General features: G+C 39.0%; 3 protein-coding genes across 3 annotated transcripts; 1 reads left to right on the forward strand and 2 right to left on the reverse strand.

Annotated features, from left to right (window-relative positions):
- Positions 1-2,419: 2,419 nt before the first annotated feature.
- Positions 2,420-9,287, reverse strand: gde1 (glycerophosphodiester phosphodiesterase 1). The gene is made up of 6 exons (XM_032563253.1): positions 8,793-9,287; positions 7,630-7,805; positions 7,277-7,382; positions 6,333-6,425; positions 5,215-5,426; positions 2,420-5,060 (listed from the first exon to the last, which is right to left on the reverse strand). Exons 1-6 carry the CDS (start codon positions 9,045-9,047, stop codon positions 4,913-4,915), a joined length of 990 nt encoding a protein of 329 aa, XP_032419144.1. The 5' UTR covers positions 9,048-9,287; the 3' UTR covers positions 2,420-4,912.
- Positions 9,288-9,353: 66 nt separating this feature from the next.
- On the forward strand, positions 9,354-10,850 carry tmem186 (transmembrane protein 186). The gene is made up of 2 exons (XM_032563255.1): positions 9,354-9,666; positions 10,071-10,850. The coding sequence occupies exons 1-2, from the start codon at positions 9,655-9,657 to the stop codon at positions 10,719-10,721; spliced, it is 663 nt and encodes a 220-aa protein (XP_032419146.1). The 5' UTR covers positions 9,354-9,654; the 3' UTR covers positions 10,722-10,850.
- Positions 10,851-10,905: 55 nt separating this feature from the next.
- On the reverse strand, positions 10,906-15,362 carry hmox2a (heme oxygenase 2a). Its single transcript, XM_032563254.1, has 7 exons — positions 15,297-15,362; positions 14,619-14,735; positions 14,416-14,533; positions 13,416-13,583; positions 12,948-13,271; positions 12,736-12,868; positions 10,906-11,436 (listed from the first exon to the last, which is right to left on the reverse strand). The coding sequence occupies exons 2-7, from the start codon at positions 14,708-14,710 to the stop codon at positions 11,309-11,311; spliced, it is 963 nt and encodes a 320-aa protein (XP_032419145.1). The 5' UTR covers positions 14,711-14,735; positions 15,297-15,362; the 3' UTR covers positions 10,906-11,308.
- Between the last annotated feature and the right edge of the window lie 4,919 nt (positions 15,363-20,281).

Here is a 20,281-nt window from a genome sequence, read left to right on the forward strand (position 1 = left end):
CCTCGCTTTGCCTCACCGGCTTCGCTTCCGAGCATTTGAATGGAAAAATGCGAAAATTCGGCGATTTTGAAGAAAAACAAAATAAAAAAATCAAAATTGGTTTAGCTAAATGAAAAATAAATACTTCATAGTACAAACAACAGGGTGAAAATAGCAATATCAATAATTTTATCATTATGTATTATTTTTCCATGATGACCGCACGTCACTGTTTATATTTTAGATGCATTGTTGTACTGTTTGAGGTTGCTTAGCTACACTATAGGTCTTTCAGGTTATTGTTAGTGAATTATAAAAGCGCTCTACAACATATATTTTAAGCAAGTTTAATAGAAACACTTGTTTTAAGATTACCCTTAATGATAACATAAAACATTTTTTCACTATGCTTTTATGTTGTTGTCATGCTGGCGTATATAGCGTAGGCTTTTATTTTGAAGTTGAAAACCCTTGGTTTCCGCTCGCCTTGTTTCTCTTTAATCTACGTAGGCGGAGCCAAGCGTTCACCTTTCACCTAATAAACCACTACAAGCAGAGATGAAATGTTTTCCAGTCTGGGTGGTTGTCAATTAACAAAGTTTCACTACACAGTGACTCAGCATTTCGTGATAATTTAATAACTGCTCTCCGGTTTCCATGGCTACTTTGCTCTACGGTGGCTTAATTGTTTCTAGCGGGGTCCGTCAATAGCATCACCCTGGGATCTAAGGATCGTAAGCACAGGTAGCAGCTGGTGCTCCGGTGAACAAAACCACCCGAGTGTCAGCCGACTGTCTGCGTTTAGCTCCTGGAGATCAGCGGACACAAGAAGCGGCTCAGACGGGCTTATCTGCGGTGATATCCAATACTACCGCCTCCCCCTTTCATCCAGACTATCTGGGTCAGACAGCAGCGAGTTAATCATCCACAATGCTGCAGGCCTAACATTAACAGCAAAGTCAGAAAACATTTGCTGGAGGAATGAATGACACCTCCTTAAACTAAACTTCTTCAGGTCCAAAAAAATCACATCAGAACTTCAACACGTTTAAAATCCCTTCATTTCTGCTATCTGTCCACCAAGAGCCACCAGGCGTTGGCATCTAAAAATGAATAAAAGCTGGATATTAGTGTCGCAGCTCCTATTATGTGGTATTTACCTACAGATTTGGTCAAGTAGAGCTTTTGTGACCCAAGTGAGCAAAGTTACTTTAATTTGCGAACAACAGGCTTTAGTTTATATTTAGCCCAACCAAGTCAGAAAGTCTTCTTTGCAAATTGCTCAAGCTCAGATCGGATGGATAGTGTTAACATCAATGGACTTTGACTAGAACATTCTAACATAAATTTGGCTTTAGTCTTAAACCATCACATTGTAGCTCTGGCTCGCCCTGCTAGAAGGTGGAATTTGTCCCATTTTTCCCCCCCTCCCAGTCTCTAGTTAAAGTTTTCCTACATTTATCCATTTCTCCACATGGACCAACTTCTCTTTTTCCACTGAAAGAAATAACAGTCCCCACTGAACGATGCTGCTATTGCCATGTTTCACAATGTGGTTGATGTACAAACGGTGTTAATTTTCCGATACACATGGTGTTTTAGGTGTACCCCAAAGGGTTTTATACATTCTCGTTTGCCGACCTTCGACAACTTCTTCCACATGTTAACTTATTTCAACAACGGCCTTTTTTGTCGGGTCATGAACTGGAGCTTAGGATATTGTTTTATGCTCGCTGTGTTCTTTGTGATGCCGTTTGTTCGATAACGGCACTCCGAGGTCATCGCAGAACAGCTTTATTTGCACGGAGATAAAAACGAAAAACCAAAATCTCTCCCAAGATTTCATTTTCTGTTTCAATTGGGAACATCTATCCAATAAAACACATCAAAGTTTGAGGTTGTGACATGAACAAATGAGTTATTTTGGGGGAAAATGGAGAAGCAGCATTCAGCAGCTATACACCACTAATCTGGAACAAACTTCCAGAAAACTGCAAAGACGCTGAAACACTGAATTCCTTTTAAATGAAGGCTAAAAAACTCACCGGTTTAGAGTTGCCTTTGATTCCTATTAAATGAAACACTGATCAACATATTTGATTGATGATGGTATTTGACAACATTTAATTATTTAATAATTGGTGAATACATTATGTTTTTATGATAGAAGGCACTTGGAATTGCCTTGTTGCTGAAATGTGTAACACAAATAAACTGGACTTTAGTTATTTGACAATGTAACATCTGTACTATTCCTTGTTCTTTAGAGAGTTTTGCCTTTTTACCACAGAAGAGTTGTCTTCCTTCTTGTAGAGGAACTGCGGGATTGCTCGACAATCAGATCAACCGAGACGCTACAAACTGCATCTCGGTAAAAACCTGATCCAACACGAATCCGTTTCTGCTCCATAAACACCTTCCACACATAAACAGAGACATATTCCATCAAAAGAACCCAAACATTGTTTTATTTTAGGACAGACAATGAAATAGGCATTCCACTTTATGACCGCTTACAAATCACTTTCTGTGCAGAGTGTAAAAGATGTGAGGCTAGTAAAACACAAGCAGAAATATAATCACGTGCTCTGAAATACTCAAGCATACATTATCGGTTACAGCTGCAGTCTAGAAAGATGTCTCACTTATAGTGATTTCATATATCACACATGTAATTGGCACGGCTCGTTATTTACAGTCCAGCTTCTTTCCAGGTTACTCAATCTGCAGATAGAGACCAGTTGCCTGCTTACATATCTGTACAATACCGTTTACTAAACATTAAAAACACATCTGTTTGACAGTTTCTTGTTCTCTAAATGGACATTTCTGGACTCAACAGAAACAATCTGCAATATAAAAAACTAATCAGCTAATTAAAGATCTAAAGCAGTTTAGAAATGAGTGGGAATAAATATCTTAATGTATCTATTCTGTTTAATTTCTCTAAGTAGGTCTACTATAAAAGCAATTTTACCAAAGTAAACCCAATCGAACCAAAAGTAAATCTTTTTCCTTTATCCATAATGTAACTATCTGATAATTTAATAATTAACAAAGACAAACTGAAAAACTGAGAACAAGGATCGCCGGATGTTTTAAAAACAATTTCCAAAGATATTTGTTCCCTTAGGAGATTTTAACTCCACACAAACTTTTTGTTTCTTTCAACATTTCTAAGTTTTTTCTGCTTATGCCCTTGCTTGGTTACTTCCACATTTGGTTATTTATTTTCATATTTCACAGTATTTCAGTGCCACTCCCACCATTCTGAATAAAAGGAGATAAATTACTTTGACCAAAAAAAAAAGAAATATATGATCGCTTATAATCACAAGTCCTTTCATACATGAGCGTAGAGGAAGACTGATCTGCATTAAACCAGTGCACTGACTCTCAGTCATTCTTGAACATTCATAAACAAGACATATTTACACTCTCCCTTTTAGTGTGGAAGGACAAATGTTGCAGGCATCAACAATAAGCAAAATAAAGACAGGAAACAAACAACTTATTAAAATCCTGAGTACAGAAGTCTTTCTGTGCAAAAGTCTTAATTTGTCATTTTCTCCTCCGTTTTGTTTTAAATGGAAGTTCTCTTGCGGTTCTTTAATCTTTTGGACATTGGTTGTTTTCTTCATGGTACATTTTAATCAGATTAAAATGATGTCAAAAAGGTGAATATTTACTCAGTGGAGACTGAAAATGCAGGATTGTCCTGTATTGGATTCAATACAGGACACCAAAGCTGACCAGAACAGCAACCCCTCAGAATGAAGCAGGTTTTTGCAGTGGGGATTGTTTGTGTCTTTTTTTTAATTCTGTTCCTGCTCATTGTTCTTTGTAAAAGAGCTCAAGTAGTAGAGCTCAGAGTGGTATTAAGTATGTGTTCATATGTGATCTGTTACCACCTCGTTTGTCAGAAGACAGAAAATAGAGCTAATCAAGGTTCAGCACCAAAGGTAAAAATTCAAGGGATCTTTTAAAAGTCAACGTCTGCAGACACAAAACTGTTTTATTCCTTAAGTCGAGAGCTTTTCATGGTGGATTTGCACTTTAAGTGGCCAAATCAATAAATTCAAAGGATTCTTTAAAAACCGTCAAACTAAACCAAGTATTAGTTTAATGTTAGCAGCCATTGTCCAAAGATAAACTGAAGAGCCCAGAAAAACCTGTAAAGACTTTTGCACAGATAGTCTGAGACGAGTCCGTTTGAGACAAAAAGTACAAGCACGCTGTCTGAAAATCTCTGTATGCACCACATGTGCAACTGAATTTATCATATTTATAAAGTGTCTAAAGGAACATAAAACCTGATACATGGCCTCTTATTACAAAGTTAGAAATAAAAGTTTAAAAAGTTTGAAAATCCACAAGTAAAACTCAGCGTAAATTTACAGTACTGGAACGTTTGATTTATCCGACCCTCTTCACAACAGATTGGGATCGCCCAATAATCTTCAAGACTATTTAAAGTTTGCTAGATTGTAGCAAATTTGGGGGAGGAAAGAAAAAAAAACTTGAGTGGAAAGTTACTGCTTTTTTATACCATTCTGTCAGAACGGTATCACCATTTCACAATGAAGTTTCCTTGCAATCTGAGAAAAATTTCTGTAAATACGATAGGTTTCTGCACCTCCACCATCACATTCAACCACCGCAGCAAGCTGCATATGTGCAGCATGGAGGTGTTTGTGTTTTTCTAAAAGCAGAGGGGGAACTCTAACAACAAAAATCACACTGTGCTCCTGGTGCACCACGGTAGATATTTCCGTTAAGTTTTAAAGTTGTCACATGGTCTTACTCTGGTGAGAAGAGGGCCTTATCTGTTGACACCGATAGCTGAGGAGGAGTAATTAGTCTAAACATCCTCTTTCATTTTAAGGATGTTATCTGATATCGAGACGTTATGGGCAGCTATTGGCCGTGTGTCTCAGTAATGAGGTTCACAATCTTCCACAAGGCTGTCTGTGATGTAATTGATGTGTAGCACCTCCTGGAAATAATCTTTCTCCAATTTTGTGTTGACGGTCCAGGCTACAACTTCCACTCCCCTTTGAGCCCAGTACTGGACATAGTCCCTGCAGACAGAAAGACACATATGAGGATGTGTTCATCAGGAGCGTATGGAGAACACGTCGACGTGATAAAAACGTAAGCCTTCTGGATTGTCTTGGGGGCTCGACGTCAGAGCAAGTGTTGAATTTCAAAGAAAGAGTGACTGGCTCAACTCACTGTGACACGACGTTTTTCTGGATCAGGAAGGCGGAGGTGCCACACAGCTTCCACAGCAGGTGATGATGTGCCCAGTCCAACAAGATGTCCATCATTCTCATCCAGTGATGTTGCCATAGTGATGAAAAACGTGGCGTACCGTCGCCGAGACAGCTCAAGCTCCACGGCCTGTGGGTCAACGCTGTGAGCACTTCAGGGTCGCTCTGTCTCATCTGGACAAAACGAAACAAACAAAGAAACAACAAAAACAAAATGTCTGAAAGGCTGAACTGCAGCAGCAACGACAGTTATACGTGACGGGAATGATCTGCTAGAGGGAACCACAGATTTTACTGCTGTGAATTATGTATCAACAATACGAAACCGAGGTTTATATCTTTTTTTTTTAAGTTAAAAGAAAGCTGTGTTTCTTTTAACTTGTACAAAAGTTGAAAGAAATATAGCTGGCTGAGATAATTTAAGATTTCTCAAAGTGCAAAGGCATTAAAGCATGCAAAACAATCAAGCTAACCAGCAGATATTTTGTCTTAAATTCTGAATCATTCAAGTTGCATTTAAGTAATAAAAACCTTTATGTATCTAAAATAGTGGTGCTCAAACGGAGAAGCAATCTAGCAATATATTGTAGCAATTTTAATATTGGCTTTTCATATTTGTTCATCCTGAATTGAAAGTATGTGCAGGTCAGAAGCAGCGTGTTCTCAAACACGGTGAGAATCATCAACACAAGTGAACAGCTGCCAACGAGAAAGAACGCAAAAGTAGAAAGGGAAAAATAAATACAAATGTGCAGGCTTAAAACAACTCGGCTCAAGTAGATTTACGGCTTTTTGTGATGCCTTCACAGGCAAGTGCGAGTGGAAACTTGTTTTGGAGGGATGGATTTGAACTTGATTGTGTAACTGTAACGTTTCACAGCAAAGCAGCGAAGCAAACGTCGCTCTAAGGAAAACGGATCAAGGTAACACAAAAACGACAAATGTAATCTTTTGGGAACTTGTGTGGCCATGTAGGGGTTGGTTATAATTAACTAAAGGCATATGTAGCAGTGCTGAGTAACCCTGCAGAAACTCTAAACCTCCTGCTTCAAAGTTTCCAGAGATCAACCATGCTCTTACCCTATAGATGACTTTGGGTTGGAAGGAGCAGACGATGCTGCTGTTGTAGAGAACCGGGTATTTCTTGTACAAGTCTTTAAGCGCTGCAGCTGACTGGACGGGAAGGAAAAACAGAGGGGTGCAGAAGGTCAGGCAGTTTTTTTTGTTTCTTTCATTTTTTTTTTTTTTTTGCAGTGAGTGTTTTTGTTTGTTCTGTTTCCAAACAGCCACATGGTGCAAGTACAGACACACCGCTGTGGGCCCTCTGCTGAAAAAATGTCACAACCCAAAAAGATAAATAAACTGAAAACATTCAACACTGCATCAACCAACTTAGTTATCAAGTGCCTAAAATCCTGAATACAAACTGGAAACACAGAGTTCAGGATCACATGTGCATCTCTCTCACACTTAATAATAATAACAATAATAATAATGAAAAATCACATCAAGTGATTTTTCTTTTTTCAAAACAAATTTAACACCTTCAGTATTAATTCAAAACTCAAGTGTGACAAGATTCAATAAGCTTCTTTAATTTGATCTTTATTGCTATATATAAGCAATCATAGTATATTTGTGTCATATCTGCACCCATTTATCACTAATTATTCTCTTATTCTATGTTGTTCCGATGAAGCCTCTAGATCTGTATTAGTTTTTAATAAAGATTTCATTTCAATCATTGTCTCCATTGTGGGACCTCGTCTTACAGTGCCTTACAAAAGTGATACAAAGAAGTATTTAACTATTCTTTCCACTTTACTTCAATCTATTACACAAAACATTTTAATAATATAAATCGCAGTGACCGAACGTGGAAGCGTTGAAGACAGGCAGGGATATTTCTGCAACGCAGAGGAGAGGCCCAACATCCTTTTGCGCTTTCACCTGGATGTAAATCAATAAAACCGGCTGACCGGCTGCACATCATCAACTCTGTTTGTTAGTTTTGATGGCTGCACCTCATCTGGATGACCTTTGACATCAAAGTAGATGGTGAGTTTCAGCTTGATGCACTCCTTTACGGCCTCTTCCAGAGTTGGGATCTTCTCGCCAACAAACTTGGACCTAGTGAGAAAAGCAGAGCTCATTCATAAGTCAGGCTTTAGAAACAAGGAGTTATATTCTGATTAGATAATGACCAAAACAATACATTTATATTCATCTCACAATAACACGTGTATTTTATAAAATAATTGCTACATTCTGTCTGCACCGATGCAACGGGAGTACGTTGAATTCAATCATTTTGTTACCCAACAGCATGTGCACAGGAGTTTAGATTCGTCCGCATTCTGTTTTGTCCGTTCCTCACCTGAATCGATGTTTAGCAGATGCATCGAGTTTGAGCAGCTCGGAGAAGCTCATCTTGTTGAGTGGGCCCGAACCGTTGGTGGTCCGATCCACGGTGTCATCATGCATGAGGATGGGGATCCCATCTGCAGAGAACTCCAAGTCCAACTCAACACCGGTCGCACCATTCCTACTCGCCTATGAGCAGAGGAAGAAATGCATACATTCAAAAAGAAATAATCTTTCAGAAAAAAAAAACATGACAAAACTCATTAAAAAAAGTTACTCCATTTGGTTAAGTTTATTTAACAGGTTAGTTAGGTGCTACAAAATCCTTTGAAAGAGCGATGCTATAAGAACCAGCGGCGGCGCTGACGAGGCTGATCTCTACATCCAATTTCTCTGAAAACTCCTTTAAGTTACGTGTAGGAGACGAGTTGAGCCACTAGGTGTCACTGTTGCGTCAGAATGTATAGGAACTTTTATTTAGGGATCAATCGGTCCTTCAAATGTGAGGTTCAATGCTGGGTAACCATATCCAACTTAACAGCAAATTTAATCGTTATGCTGTTAAATTTGTTTACAAACACAATAACAGATATCCTGAACTTGGAATTTGAGGTTTAAGTTTTACAAATTCGTTTTTCACTTGAGGTGAAAAGTCAAACTAAAGAATGAATAGACTTTTTTTTTTCTCTGAAGTCAAACTTGCAAAACAAGTTTGGAGAATAAGTTTAAGATAATGGAAAAACCTCAGGAACATGCAAAAAATTAAATGTCTTTGACTCAATCTATACTGTTCAACATATTTTAATGTTTATCTGTGATTAAAAAAAAAGTTCAGCTCACTTCCAGTTTTGTTGATCAATTTGGTTAAAACTGAGAAGTTTGGGAAAAACTTTGTTTACGTCATAAATAAAAGGGAAGTAAGTTTGTATCTAGAAAGAACTATATAAGTATTGGTTTCAAAATCTTTATGTGAATCAAATTGTGTCATACCACAGATATAAAATCTGCAGTGAATGACTGTATTACAAAAAAATTGCAGTGAGCCCTCTTTACTCTGATGCTCAAAAATAAAACCCAGTAAGACCACAATTTTAATTAGCGGAGTTTTCCCAAATAAACTCCTTCACAGACTAGAGGTAAGTGGAGAGTTCTGTCTTTGTTGGCAATGACTCTCACCTCCCGAATGGCTGCTATCGTGTTCTCCGGGGCGTCGTGTCCACCGCCTCGGTGAGCGACCGCGGCTGCCTTTCCCGCTGCCGGGTTCAGCACCTGCCGTGTCCTGCTGGTCGCCAACTGCGGAAACCTGAACATGGCTACAAACAGATAGAGGGAGGTCGTGAGGGCGGTGGACCACAAGGGGCTCCGGGTTCCCAGCAGGACCAGCACGAAGACCAGCGAGTAGAGGGTGACTTCATCTCCCAGCTGAAGCATGGTGGTTCTCCTTTTTTCCCTTTTCCGTGTCCTCTTGAGTTTCGAGTCGGAAAGCAGAAATTACCTTCAAACTGCAGAGGCAAAGTCGCCCTTGAATGTGACATTTATTGTCCTTCAGCGGTCATTTTCCTAAAATACGGCTTGACGCAGGACTATATTCCACTCATACGGTATAGCGTTTTAGAAATGTTCATTATAAGGTTTAGAGCGATACAAATGCCCGCAGACAGCCGGTGGGACATTTAACCCGGTTGGACGGACAAGCGGAACACTTTGAGGTTGCACCTCCCAACCGGATGTGGCCGTCCAGCAGTTCCGTGCTACCTGCGCTAGCCTGTTATGTTATTTTATATATGGAATAATGGCAGCAGTAATAAAGCAGATAACATCGAATATATTTTTGACTTTATGTCTTTACACAGGGCCATAAAGGGGAAAAATATTTGGATAATCAATGACGGCTTGTTTTGTTAAGTTCTTCCGGGTCGGTCAGTAGGTGAGCTTCATATTAGCATGCTCCTAGCATACTCAGGTTGACTTTGGTCATCTCTCCTTTTGTTTTCATTTTCGTTTCTCTTAAAAAAAAAAACTACGCTCGTCAGTCGTGATGAGCATCATGGTGAGACATTTATATTATTTTAATAATATTATTTTATTTAATTAGCAACAAAAAGTAAAGTCCAGTTTATTAGCTAAGTCTAGGTTAGCATCTCATTCATAATTACAAGTGCAGCTTACATAAAACTTTGCCTTTCTACCGAATACTTCATATTTTTCTAGCTCTTGTCTTAATTCTTAATGTTTGTAGACCATAACGTAAAATGAGTGCATGTTGACAGTCAAGTAAAACAAGTGATTTTCCCATGAAGGTTTAGAGAATTAAAAATCAGCCTTGGTTACAAGCTACTAGCTGTTTCATCAAGGACTACTCTAGATTTGTGAAGGTTTTGCTTTAAATCGGGCATTTTCACAGTTGGGCTACACAGTTGGGGTTTTTTTCTAATAAATGTTTATTTCCCACAGATCAGACCAGTATTTCTGACCAGGTTCACCTCTCAGGCCCTGACCTGCACCAGAAGATCATTTCTTCTCTCGGGCTGCTATCAGCCTCGTTCAGCTCACACTCCGTTCCTTCAAAGCTGTCATGGAACCCTCACGCCAAAAATCACAACCCTGGTCAGATACTCTGACCTATCAACACAGAAATACTCTATGATTTACACCCTGCCTCATATTAGGCTCCTGAGAGCTATGTCCAGGCTCAAGCTGTTTCAGACTGCAGTCACTTTGATCCTCTTGCCCCCGGTGTACTTTCTCTACTTCCAAGGAATTGTCTCCCTATTTCTAGTCAGCTACTCAACTGGGATTGCTCTTTTTGCTGGTGGCATGCTCTACATTGCCAGTCACCTCTTCAGAAGAGTTGTGGGAATGATGTACCTGGACCCATCCCTAACCACGCTCAAAGTTTCTCACCTCACTTTCTGGGGTAAACGTCAAGACATCTACCTTCCTGTGTCAGACGTTATGACCATTGCGGATACTGGAGACTCTGCAAGTGAGACTATACTGAAACTGAAGAGATACAGCAGTCCAGACACATTTTATTTCTCCACTCGTTTTGGACGAGTCGTGGATAAGCAAGGCTTTGAGAAAGTTTTCGGAAGTTTTCAGTAGTTGCTTGCATAATCGATAGGACAGTAGGACTGGACTGATGAAAATGGAATGAATGTACAATCACACATATTGTTTGCACTGACTGTTATTGAAAATAAATAGTATAAAGATGAAAATTCTTGGGGATTTAGAAATCCTATCAGTCTCTCACCATTTTTAAGAAATAGCTTGTATGCTGCTGTAGTGGCATTTAAGGATTTTTACTTTTACACATGCACACACATTTGCACAGAACATTTTTTAAAACAACATAACACTCTTCATTATTTTACAACTAGTTTGCATTAAATACAGTTTATGATTTTGGATATGTCACAAGTTTAAACTTTTAGCTGTTCTCTAGATGACAAAGTTTCTCATAATTGTATGCCCACAGAATACAGGATATAAAAAAAACAAAGCACCATGGAGGAAGAACTCACTGTCATGCGACGTGTAATATCTTCTTAGACTAACTCCAGTCCTACAAGTGAAGTCGCTCAAAAAAACAAAACAAAAAAGTAACTTGAGTTCACACAAATTTTACATGGTTTAAACAGCCATTTTATCCTGAACTTTTTTTAAAGGCTGAAGAAAGTTGCCTGAGCTTACAGAAGGTACCAGGCTGTAAAGCCAGCAAAGATGGCAACCCAGGCAGCCAGCGCCACCTGGCAGGGCAGATGACCCACAAGCGTCTTGGCTAACTGGAAGGCATAGGTTGGATTCCCATTTGCAGCTGGACAGAGGAGAGGGGGAAGGTTAGGCACGGAGAACAGACAGTTCAAAAATGTCAAGTAAATAAAGAACTGTTTATATAATAGATCTTCCACCAAGCAGTAAATGAAACAACTGTTTTAGTCATCCAACATCACTTCAACATTGGGTCGAACAATAAATCTAATCTGCATTGAGGAGGAATAAACCACATTGACACTCGCATTGTTTAGTACTTTAAACTATCTTGTCAACATTCAATACCCCTTTAACTTTTCCGTCTCCACAGCATGATGCTGCCATCACGTTTTACCACGGAGATGATGTGTTCAATGATACGCAGTGTTAACTTTCTGCAAAAGCATTCACTTTTGAATGAATAAAAGCAGGGTTCCTATACATTTGCTTTAAAACATGCAGGCATTTTTAGACACTTTTGAGAATTCTGAGCTACATTGAAGCCATTTGAAAATATAACAGATATTTTTACAGGGGTCAAGTTTCAAGTATGTGTGGAACAAGGACAGAAGGAATGGCAGAACACAAGGAAGGAAGTAAAAAAAGAGGAGGGAAGACAAGGAAGGGAAGATGAAACACAGAAGTTAAAAAGGCATAGTGTGGGAGGACTGAAGAAGGGAATAAATAAATGACACTAGGAGGGCCAGAAATATGAGCACAGAAAGAAAAGAAGGAAAAAATGAAGAACAAGAGGGGAGGACACAGGAGATATTGGCAGAAACAAAAGAATGAAGAAAATGAGAAACGAAGTAAAAAAGTTAAAACAGAAGGAGATAAAAAACAAAGCAAACAATAAAAAGAGGTATAAAAATGAACGAATGTCAACATTTAAGACAATGGGATAGAAAGTACAGCTTGGAACTACAACTGTTTTCAAGACTCATATTTTGTTTTTCCATATTTATCCACAACTCCAAAATGACTGAAATCTAATAAATTGTGTCCTTTATTCTAAGAAGTTTTAGAATAAAGGGGGCTAAATAGATGAGCTGCAAACTATTTAGATTTCATTTAAAATTATGCAAAAGTTCTGTTTTTTTCTTCTGTTTTGTTTTTATGTGCTGCTTTATGTTATTCTATCACATAAAAATGATTGTTGTACTTTGAAAATAGTTTGCGGTATGAAATTTTTCATAAGGCTTTAGCTATGAGGACTAGCTAATCATTTTGGAAAAGTTACACTTCAAAATAAATTGCAGGAAAGAAAGTGCTTCAACTGAAGTGATGTTTATTCAAGGCTGTGTGGTGATTTCTATTGGCCTGTCTTATCAATTTACACTAAAGAACAGCAAAGGCACCTTACCCATTTTAGCTGCATAGTACGGGCACTTGTTGAAATCAGCCTCTTGAATGAGCTCTGCATGACCATGCCCAAAGCCGTCCTCTTGGACTTCCTCTTCGATGGTGTTTCCAATTTCCTCGAGCTCTGAGAAGACCTGATTAAAGAATTAATAATCCCCCCGTTAACTTCAGCCTTCTAGTTACAGCTTCATTGGAACCATCCTGCTCACCCACCATCATGTTGAATCCAAACGCCCTATTGGACTCATTTACAATCCTCTGTTTGGCCTCCAGGTCCAGCTCCAGCTCATTCATCCTGCTGCGGTAAAGCTGCTTGAAGCCCCTGTGGCTGGTGATTCCTTCAAACTGGTAGAAGTTCAGACCCTCTCCCGATGCAGGCAGCTTCAGAGCCCTTTGGGCCACTTTCTTCAGGATCTGTCCTCCTGAGAGATCCCCCATGTAGCGGGTGTAGGAATGGGCCACCAACAGAACCGGGTCTGCCTCTCCCACCTCGTGGATCCGGTTCACGTAAGGCTTGGTGCCTGCAGAGAGGCTGATCTGCCGGAGAGAATGCCACCGTGACAAGTTTGCTTTTCAGTGGTGAGAGCTTCCTGATAGAAACACAATTTGCTGCAGAGAATTAATGTTCCTAATGAAAACAAGCTACATAGAAAGTGAACTATAACTGTGCTTTGTGCTCACTTGGCTCTCCCAGTCTGCTCCATAAAAATACTCCAGGTCCCGGGCCAGTGCCTCGCAACGGTGCAACTCCACAGGAAAATAGATTGGAGCGATGTGAGGGTGATCCTTATTCTTCTCTATCTCCTCCTCCATCGCTGAATAGACGAAGTACAAAGCTACTGTGCCTCTCTGAATATAAAGAGAAAAAAAAGAAGCGCACAATTGCTTTAAACTCTGTGTGTTTTCATAGCTGATAGTCCAACAGACTATCAGGTTTGACTGGGGACCATAATTACTACATTGAAAGTGGTATGGTTCACTTTCCCACTGCATTGTGACAAATTATCCAAACCCTTGAAAAACTTGTCCACCCCATGGTCTGTGGTACCAAAAACACTGAAGGAAATGACACAAAAACCTCTGAAGAAGACATGAGCGCAACCTCATTCTTCACAAAACATAAACAAAAATGGAGTGGCATCAGATTTTAGCACTTGTACGATTTCTCTTTCGTCTTTGGCAAAAGACCACGACCAATTTCTCCTGCTAGCACGAGACTTGCATAATTATTTTGGTTGTATTTACCCACAATGCTTCCAAGAGCAAAAGAAAGTCTCCAGTCCGCTATTGAACCGCACCACAGTTCATTTCAACCGAACAGAGAAATCAACTGTCCACCTAGGTGTGAAGGCGGACCAGAGTTTGATTGCGCATTCACCCCTCCCTAAACGAACCAAAATGGCTTAGTTTCCAAAACTCAGATGTTTGAAAACTGATCTCCATGTTTGTTTGGTAAACCAGTTTGATGGAGCTTGAGGTATTTAAACTTGCACATAGCTCAGAACAACTGTATGCAATGACAATTTTAATAAGTTCTGTATCTGAAATGTAAATACTTATATATGCAGAAGTGGTAAAAAAAACAAAAACAGACATGGTTCTAAAGGAAAGTACAACCATTTTCAATCACAGGGCCCTGTGTATTTTGAACATGTCAAGCATGTGTACTTTTCAAGCCAACCTTAAACACATCCCTGATGATGCGACCCCTGAGGAAATCTTTGACGAACTGACAGTTCTCTGCTCGATCATGGGACTCCTTGGTGCCCTCAGCTAACATCTCAGACAGGTCGGTTGGACTTGAAACACAGAGACATAATTAACACGTCAAACATCTCACCATAGTGTAGGTATTTCAGATGAAAGGCCCTGTTAGGACTTTACCTAAGAAACTCATCATTGTCATCCACAATGATCCTGGCTCCTCCTTTCTTCACTCCATTGGATTTGGGTTCAGAGATTGAATTGCTATCCATCTTTTCTAGTTTTCAGAGTTGCCACCTTATTGAGACAGGAATATAATAATATAACACTTAAATATGTGATTTCACAACTCTAAAGTTTGAATTACAGAACAGTCAAATTGTGCCCAAATAATTCCAGGACATCATGCTCTACTACTACCTACTACATGCTACTGCAGTCAAGTGAGCAGACACAACCGGCTTGCTTTAGGCTAAAAATTAGATCCGTTGTTTGTGGTGTATTACGGTAAAGGAACTCCTGAGTGTCGTTTTACATGGCTGCAGTTTATTCAGGTTTATATAAGCTGTGGGGAATTATTGTGTTGTTCCTGTAAACTACATGTGTGATAATATCGTTGTTTGGCATTCCTTCAGTATTGTGTTAAACTGTTGCAGTGTAGTGGGCATTACATGAGCAGCACCTCACATTTGGGGGACAGTTACAAAACTGTCACTGGACGTCATGTTGAGAGCACATTAATAAGTCTGTTAACATGAAAATTGTGCAAAAAGTAACTTTCATTCGTTATCTCCCCAACACGTGAAATTCGCCCTAGCGTGTTTTGCAGAAAATATGAAATTGAGAAGCTTTGTTTACCTTGTCAGTGCGCAGCCTGCCTATCGAGGAGAAGGAAAGGCAGATGGAAGATGATTGGTTAAAAGCTATACCAATCACGAGTTTCAGCGAAGAAGTTTAGATGACGTGACGCATCACTTTGTCGCCTCGCCGGCGTGTCCGCCATATTGTGAGTGGCGATTCCACCAAGGTAAGTTTTGAGAATGAATGTATGGAATGAACAATGGTAAAATGTCCCCACCAGCTAATACAAATGGAATAACAAGTGTAGGAAATATTATTTTGATCTTATTAATTGTGCAAAAATAAATAAGTTGAATACACTTTTTCTGAAGATGTGTCTATCAGACCTAGTGAAGTATTTGCTACCATTGACAAATCCACAGTAAATAAATTTGGCAGCCAGGTTTCTGCAAAATATCTTACACATGCCAGTGAAAGGGTTCTTTTTGCAAATCTTCTGGATTTCTGAAACATGACTATATGTACAACTAAAGCCAGTCAGCCATGGTAAATTGTTTGTAAAATTTAAGAGCAAGGTGTCCCCTTAGAATCTTAAAATATCGGTATGCACACAAAACTATGCATTTTGCATAATTTATGATGATTTAATTCAGAAATACTTTACTGATCATGAAGGACATTTTGTAAGTCATATTATCCAAGTTTCTCCCCCGTTGCTCCATAAATCTCCAGCCTTCTTTATCTGGTTGTTGAGCCTTTTAAAGTCTCTGGTTCTGATGCTGCTGCACCAAAAGATTACAGCAGAAGAGTCGACTCTCTCAATAACAAACTTATCAAAGATTTGCAGCATTTTGCTGCAAACACTGAAGGACCTCAGTTTCATCAAGAAGTTCATCCTGCTCTGTCCCTTCTTGTTGAAAGCTTCACTGCTGAGTCTCCAGTCCAGTCTGTTTTGCAACTTAAAGAAGGAAAAGCCTAAGGGGAGTTTTAAACGATGCATTTAGAATTTATCTGAAGCCTCCCCCCTATAAGAGAAAGTTGTACTGTATGTTTGCGATAAAAATCCAGGAGCAATTGTGACATTTAAAGTTTTTATTGTTTAACAAATACACATTTTTCAGAGCATCTTCAGACAGCCTCACACTCTCTTTGTATATTGATATAAAACAAAACTACTTTATGTTTAATGTTTTTCCCTCAATAAATTTGCTAACAGGCAACATGCTCACTCACCAGCAATCAGTAGTCATAATCCCTGATGGCCTCATCCACAATGCTCAGTTTGGTCTCCATCTCCATGTCATCCTCATTCAGCTTGCTTCGGTAAAGCTGCTTGAAGCCCAGTTCTCTTACTCCAGAGAACTGGGCTTTTTCTCTGCCTGTCTCTCTGTATCTGTCCTGTCCATTTCTAACAGACAGACAGGAGGACAGCTACAATGAAGGAAGGTCAGAGAGAGTGTCTGTCCACTAAATCTGTCCTTTTCATCCGGTCTGTCTTTAACTGACAGTTTAATGTGCTGCTTATCTCATGTATTAAAACATGTTTTTCTTGCTTTATCTTCCAGCAACCCTTTGATGGTTTCTGGAGAAGTTCAGACCAACTCAGAACTCATCCATGTTGGTATTTACTTATGGTAAATAGACTACAACATGACTATTTACCGTAAGTAAATAGACTACAACATGACTATTTACCGTAAGTAAATAGACTACACTCTCGTCTTTTCAGGAAGCCTTAATTTTTGTGCCCTGCTATCAGCCAGCTTCCATCCTCTTATATCAGCAATGAAAAATTAGAAACACACACTACGTGTTGGAAAACTGTGTTTGGTGACTTACTTTTATTTGTCAGGCTTAAGTGACAAAAGTTGGAAAAAGACCGATTCTCTTGGGGTTTAAAATAACAACACAAAACAGCATAAGAAGACCTCGTTTATTTATTTATTTTACAATTTTGTTATTGCTTCTCAAAACAACAGCTGCCAATTAAACTGAATGTTACAACCTTGACATGATTATATGAGTTGTTTTACCGAGAAATCGAGCAGAAGAGCCGTGAAAATGGTCAGATCCGCCTCTCTGGCTGTAATGGCGCTCCCAACACAGGGGGAACAGATTTTCACAGGGGAACAGCATTTCGTACAAGACCTCTTAGAAAGAAAGGGGGAACTTATTTAATAAGGGTGGTGGATGAGTTTGAAGACGACCATGTTTAGGTAAGCTAATTTTAGTTTTTATCTATCTATAGGGGACAAGTTACATGTATCCTTCTATCTATGGATATGAAATTTTCTCTACTGTGAAAACAGTACAAGAAAGAAAGTTATGAATTCAACTGCAAATATCACTTTTTTACTAATATGTTTGCTAGCAGATATAGAAGTGTGGCTTCTCCTTAATAATAACCGGAAATTAATTTTATTTTGAATATTCAGATCCAGTTGTTTGTATTGTATGCAAACAATGATAGTAATGCATATAACAGAAAGAAAAAGAGGATGAAAATGAGGCGTAAAGAAAGGCAAGAATCCAATCAAGTTCAGCTTGGAGTTGATTCAAATCCAATCCAGTTCTCTGCTTGCTCATATTCATAATATGATGACATCAAGCATTCCAACACTTCTATTTGTAATAAAAATAATCAGAAGTATGTACGTATATATACAGTATAAGGAAATCTGTCTATCTCCCCGTTAGCTATGAACAGTGTTTTCCTTTGCGTGTTTTGACCACCAGGTGTCACCAAACTCCATGACATAAGGCGACGCCAGGACAGCACAGAATCATCTAGAAATGTTCTGTTTTTAGTTCTTTAAACTTTATATTACATAAAAGCTATGCGTGATTGTGTCTATAGGCAAAAAAACACTGCATCAATTTCTTCAATTATGGTTCATTTCTCATATGTCCAGACCATAGAGGGAGCCGCATGCATTAGTCAATATTTTACCTCTATTATTAGCTACTACTATTGTTGCTCTGTTAATTTACACATCTTCATTTGATACGTGTTTTGTGTTATTATGTAATTCCAGTCGTACCCTGGATGAAGAACCTGCACCATTTGCTCAGGGGGTCTTTAAAAAACATTTGAGAAGATAAACAAAGAAACAAAGGTAGTGGGGCTGGGACTTTTTCCCCACCTTTTTTTTTCTGTGTATTGAAATGAATTTTGGCAGCTACAAGTACTTCTTTCATGTCTCGAAGCCCATTGCGGTCCAGAGGAAAACCTTTTGGTTGTCGATGTCCTGCACCACAACATTCATCTCCAAACGTCCCACCTCTGTTTGTTTTTGTCATTGTTAATAGCTGAGACAAGCTTCCTATGGTCAACAATATTACATTGACCTCGACTCCAGAGCAGCATGACTGATTTTGCCTTCAGATTCAATACAGCTTCCTGTGTTTATGAATATCTTGGCTGCTTTTCTCTGATTCATTAGTCAACAACAATATGTAGGAAGGTCCGTGCAGCTTCTAGAACCGATGCGTAATATTCTAAAGCGGGCCGAAGTAGCGTGTTTTGCAAAAGTGGTTATTTATAACAGTGCAACCTAGATGGTGTGTTGAGCTAAAATCATTGCACCCTGGGGTTTATACTCCTGTGACTAAACTCTTCGCCCTCGCCAAGTCCTGTTAATCACACTAGTATCATGAGGGTATCTTGTTCCTTTCCGTTGTTTATCACATTCCTGATTCATTCTGGCACTGTGTTTTGAAACATTATTACACAGAAGGGAAACCCTCCTGTCTGTGCGGGATTTCCTCTTGTTTTCAATAATAAAAGGGCTCAGACTAAATGAATACAGAACAAGATGCAGCTGGTTTCAGTTCGTAATTCAAAAGTTGAGGAGAACAACAGCCACAGAACCGAGCCGTGATATTTTGTGAATTAGTTTTTTTTTGTTTTTTGTTTTACTAATTAAAGTAGGAAAACTTTGTAGAGCAACATATTTTTGCCAGCATATCTCTTTTTATTTATTTTCATGGACATTTTTTTTGCAAAATAGCACAAGCTCACCCAGATTTCATCCATCGCTTAAGTGACCATTAATTGTCAAAGGTATTTAGTAGGGGTGCATCGATTGGATCGGTTTTCCGGTCGATCGCCAATTACCGATCTTTTAAAAAGCTTAACCTGCCGACTCCAATTTTGGCCGATACCAAATTTTTTTTGTCTGAAATGTTGCTCAATATAGCAAAATAGTTGTTGAGTCTGCATGTAAACATGCAGACATAACTTGATGGGCCGGTCGGTCAGTCAAACCTTCCTCACCGGAGAGCAAAAGAGGACAGTGGTTGATTCTTAGACCTTTGCCAAGCTAGATAAGATCAGTGGATAAGATCGGCTTCAAATGTAAAAATTGGCCGATCACTGATCTCCCAAAATGAAGGGAGAAAAACCCCTAGTATTTAGGTGAAGACTTTGACTATGGTACTCTAAAGCAAGCATGCCGTTTGTGATAAAAAGACATGACACTGTAGTGAAGGCAGATTAACCTTCACTACAGTGTCATGTCTTTTGCTGCTTGAGTTGTTTTTTCTTCCTGCATTGTCTTTTATTTAGCTCCATTCATCCTTCTACCCACCACTGTCCTTCCTGTAGAGAAATATCACCACCATCATGATGCTGCTACCACCATGTTTCACTGCTGGGAAAGTGTATTGATTGTAAGATGGTTTTTTGACATAATATGTTTTCCATAAATGTCCTGATTTGTGAAGGAGAAAATGTTGGTTTAGTCTGCACTGGAGCAACCTTCTTCCACGTTTGCGTAGCATTTGACAAACTTTTAAGCAAAACTTCTGATCTTTTTTTTTTTTCCAACAATGTATTTCTTCTTATCTGCCCCTACATTCAGGCATGCACATAAAAAAAGATGTTTTTTTCAGTGAATATTGTTCAGTAGTGAAGTAATGAAGTGTGCCAACTGAGTATCTATTTAGAACCATTATGTCAAACAATGGGTTGATATTTAAGTCTTTGATTTTTGGCAGTAGAAGCATTTGGTTTCTTTCTAGAAGTGAAATGAAGTTATCGA

Source organism: Xiphophorus hellerii, chromosome 5, assembly GCF_003331165.1.
Source record: "Xiphophorus hellerii strain 12219 chromosome 5, Xiphophorus_hellerii-4.1, whole genome shotgun sequence".
NCBI classification, from domain to species: domain Eukaryota; kingdom Metazoa; phylum Chordata; class Actinopteri; order Cyprinodontiformes; family Poeciliidae; genus Xiphophorus; species Xiphophorus hellerii.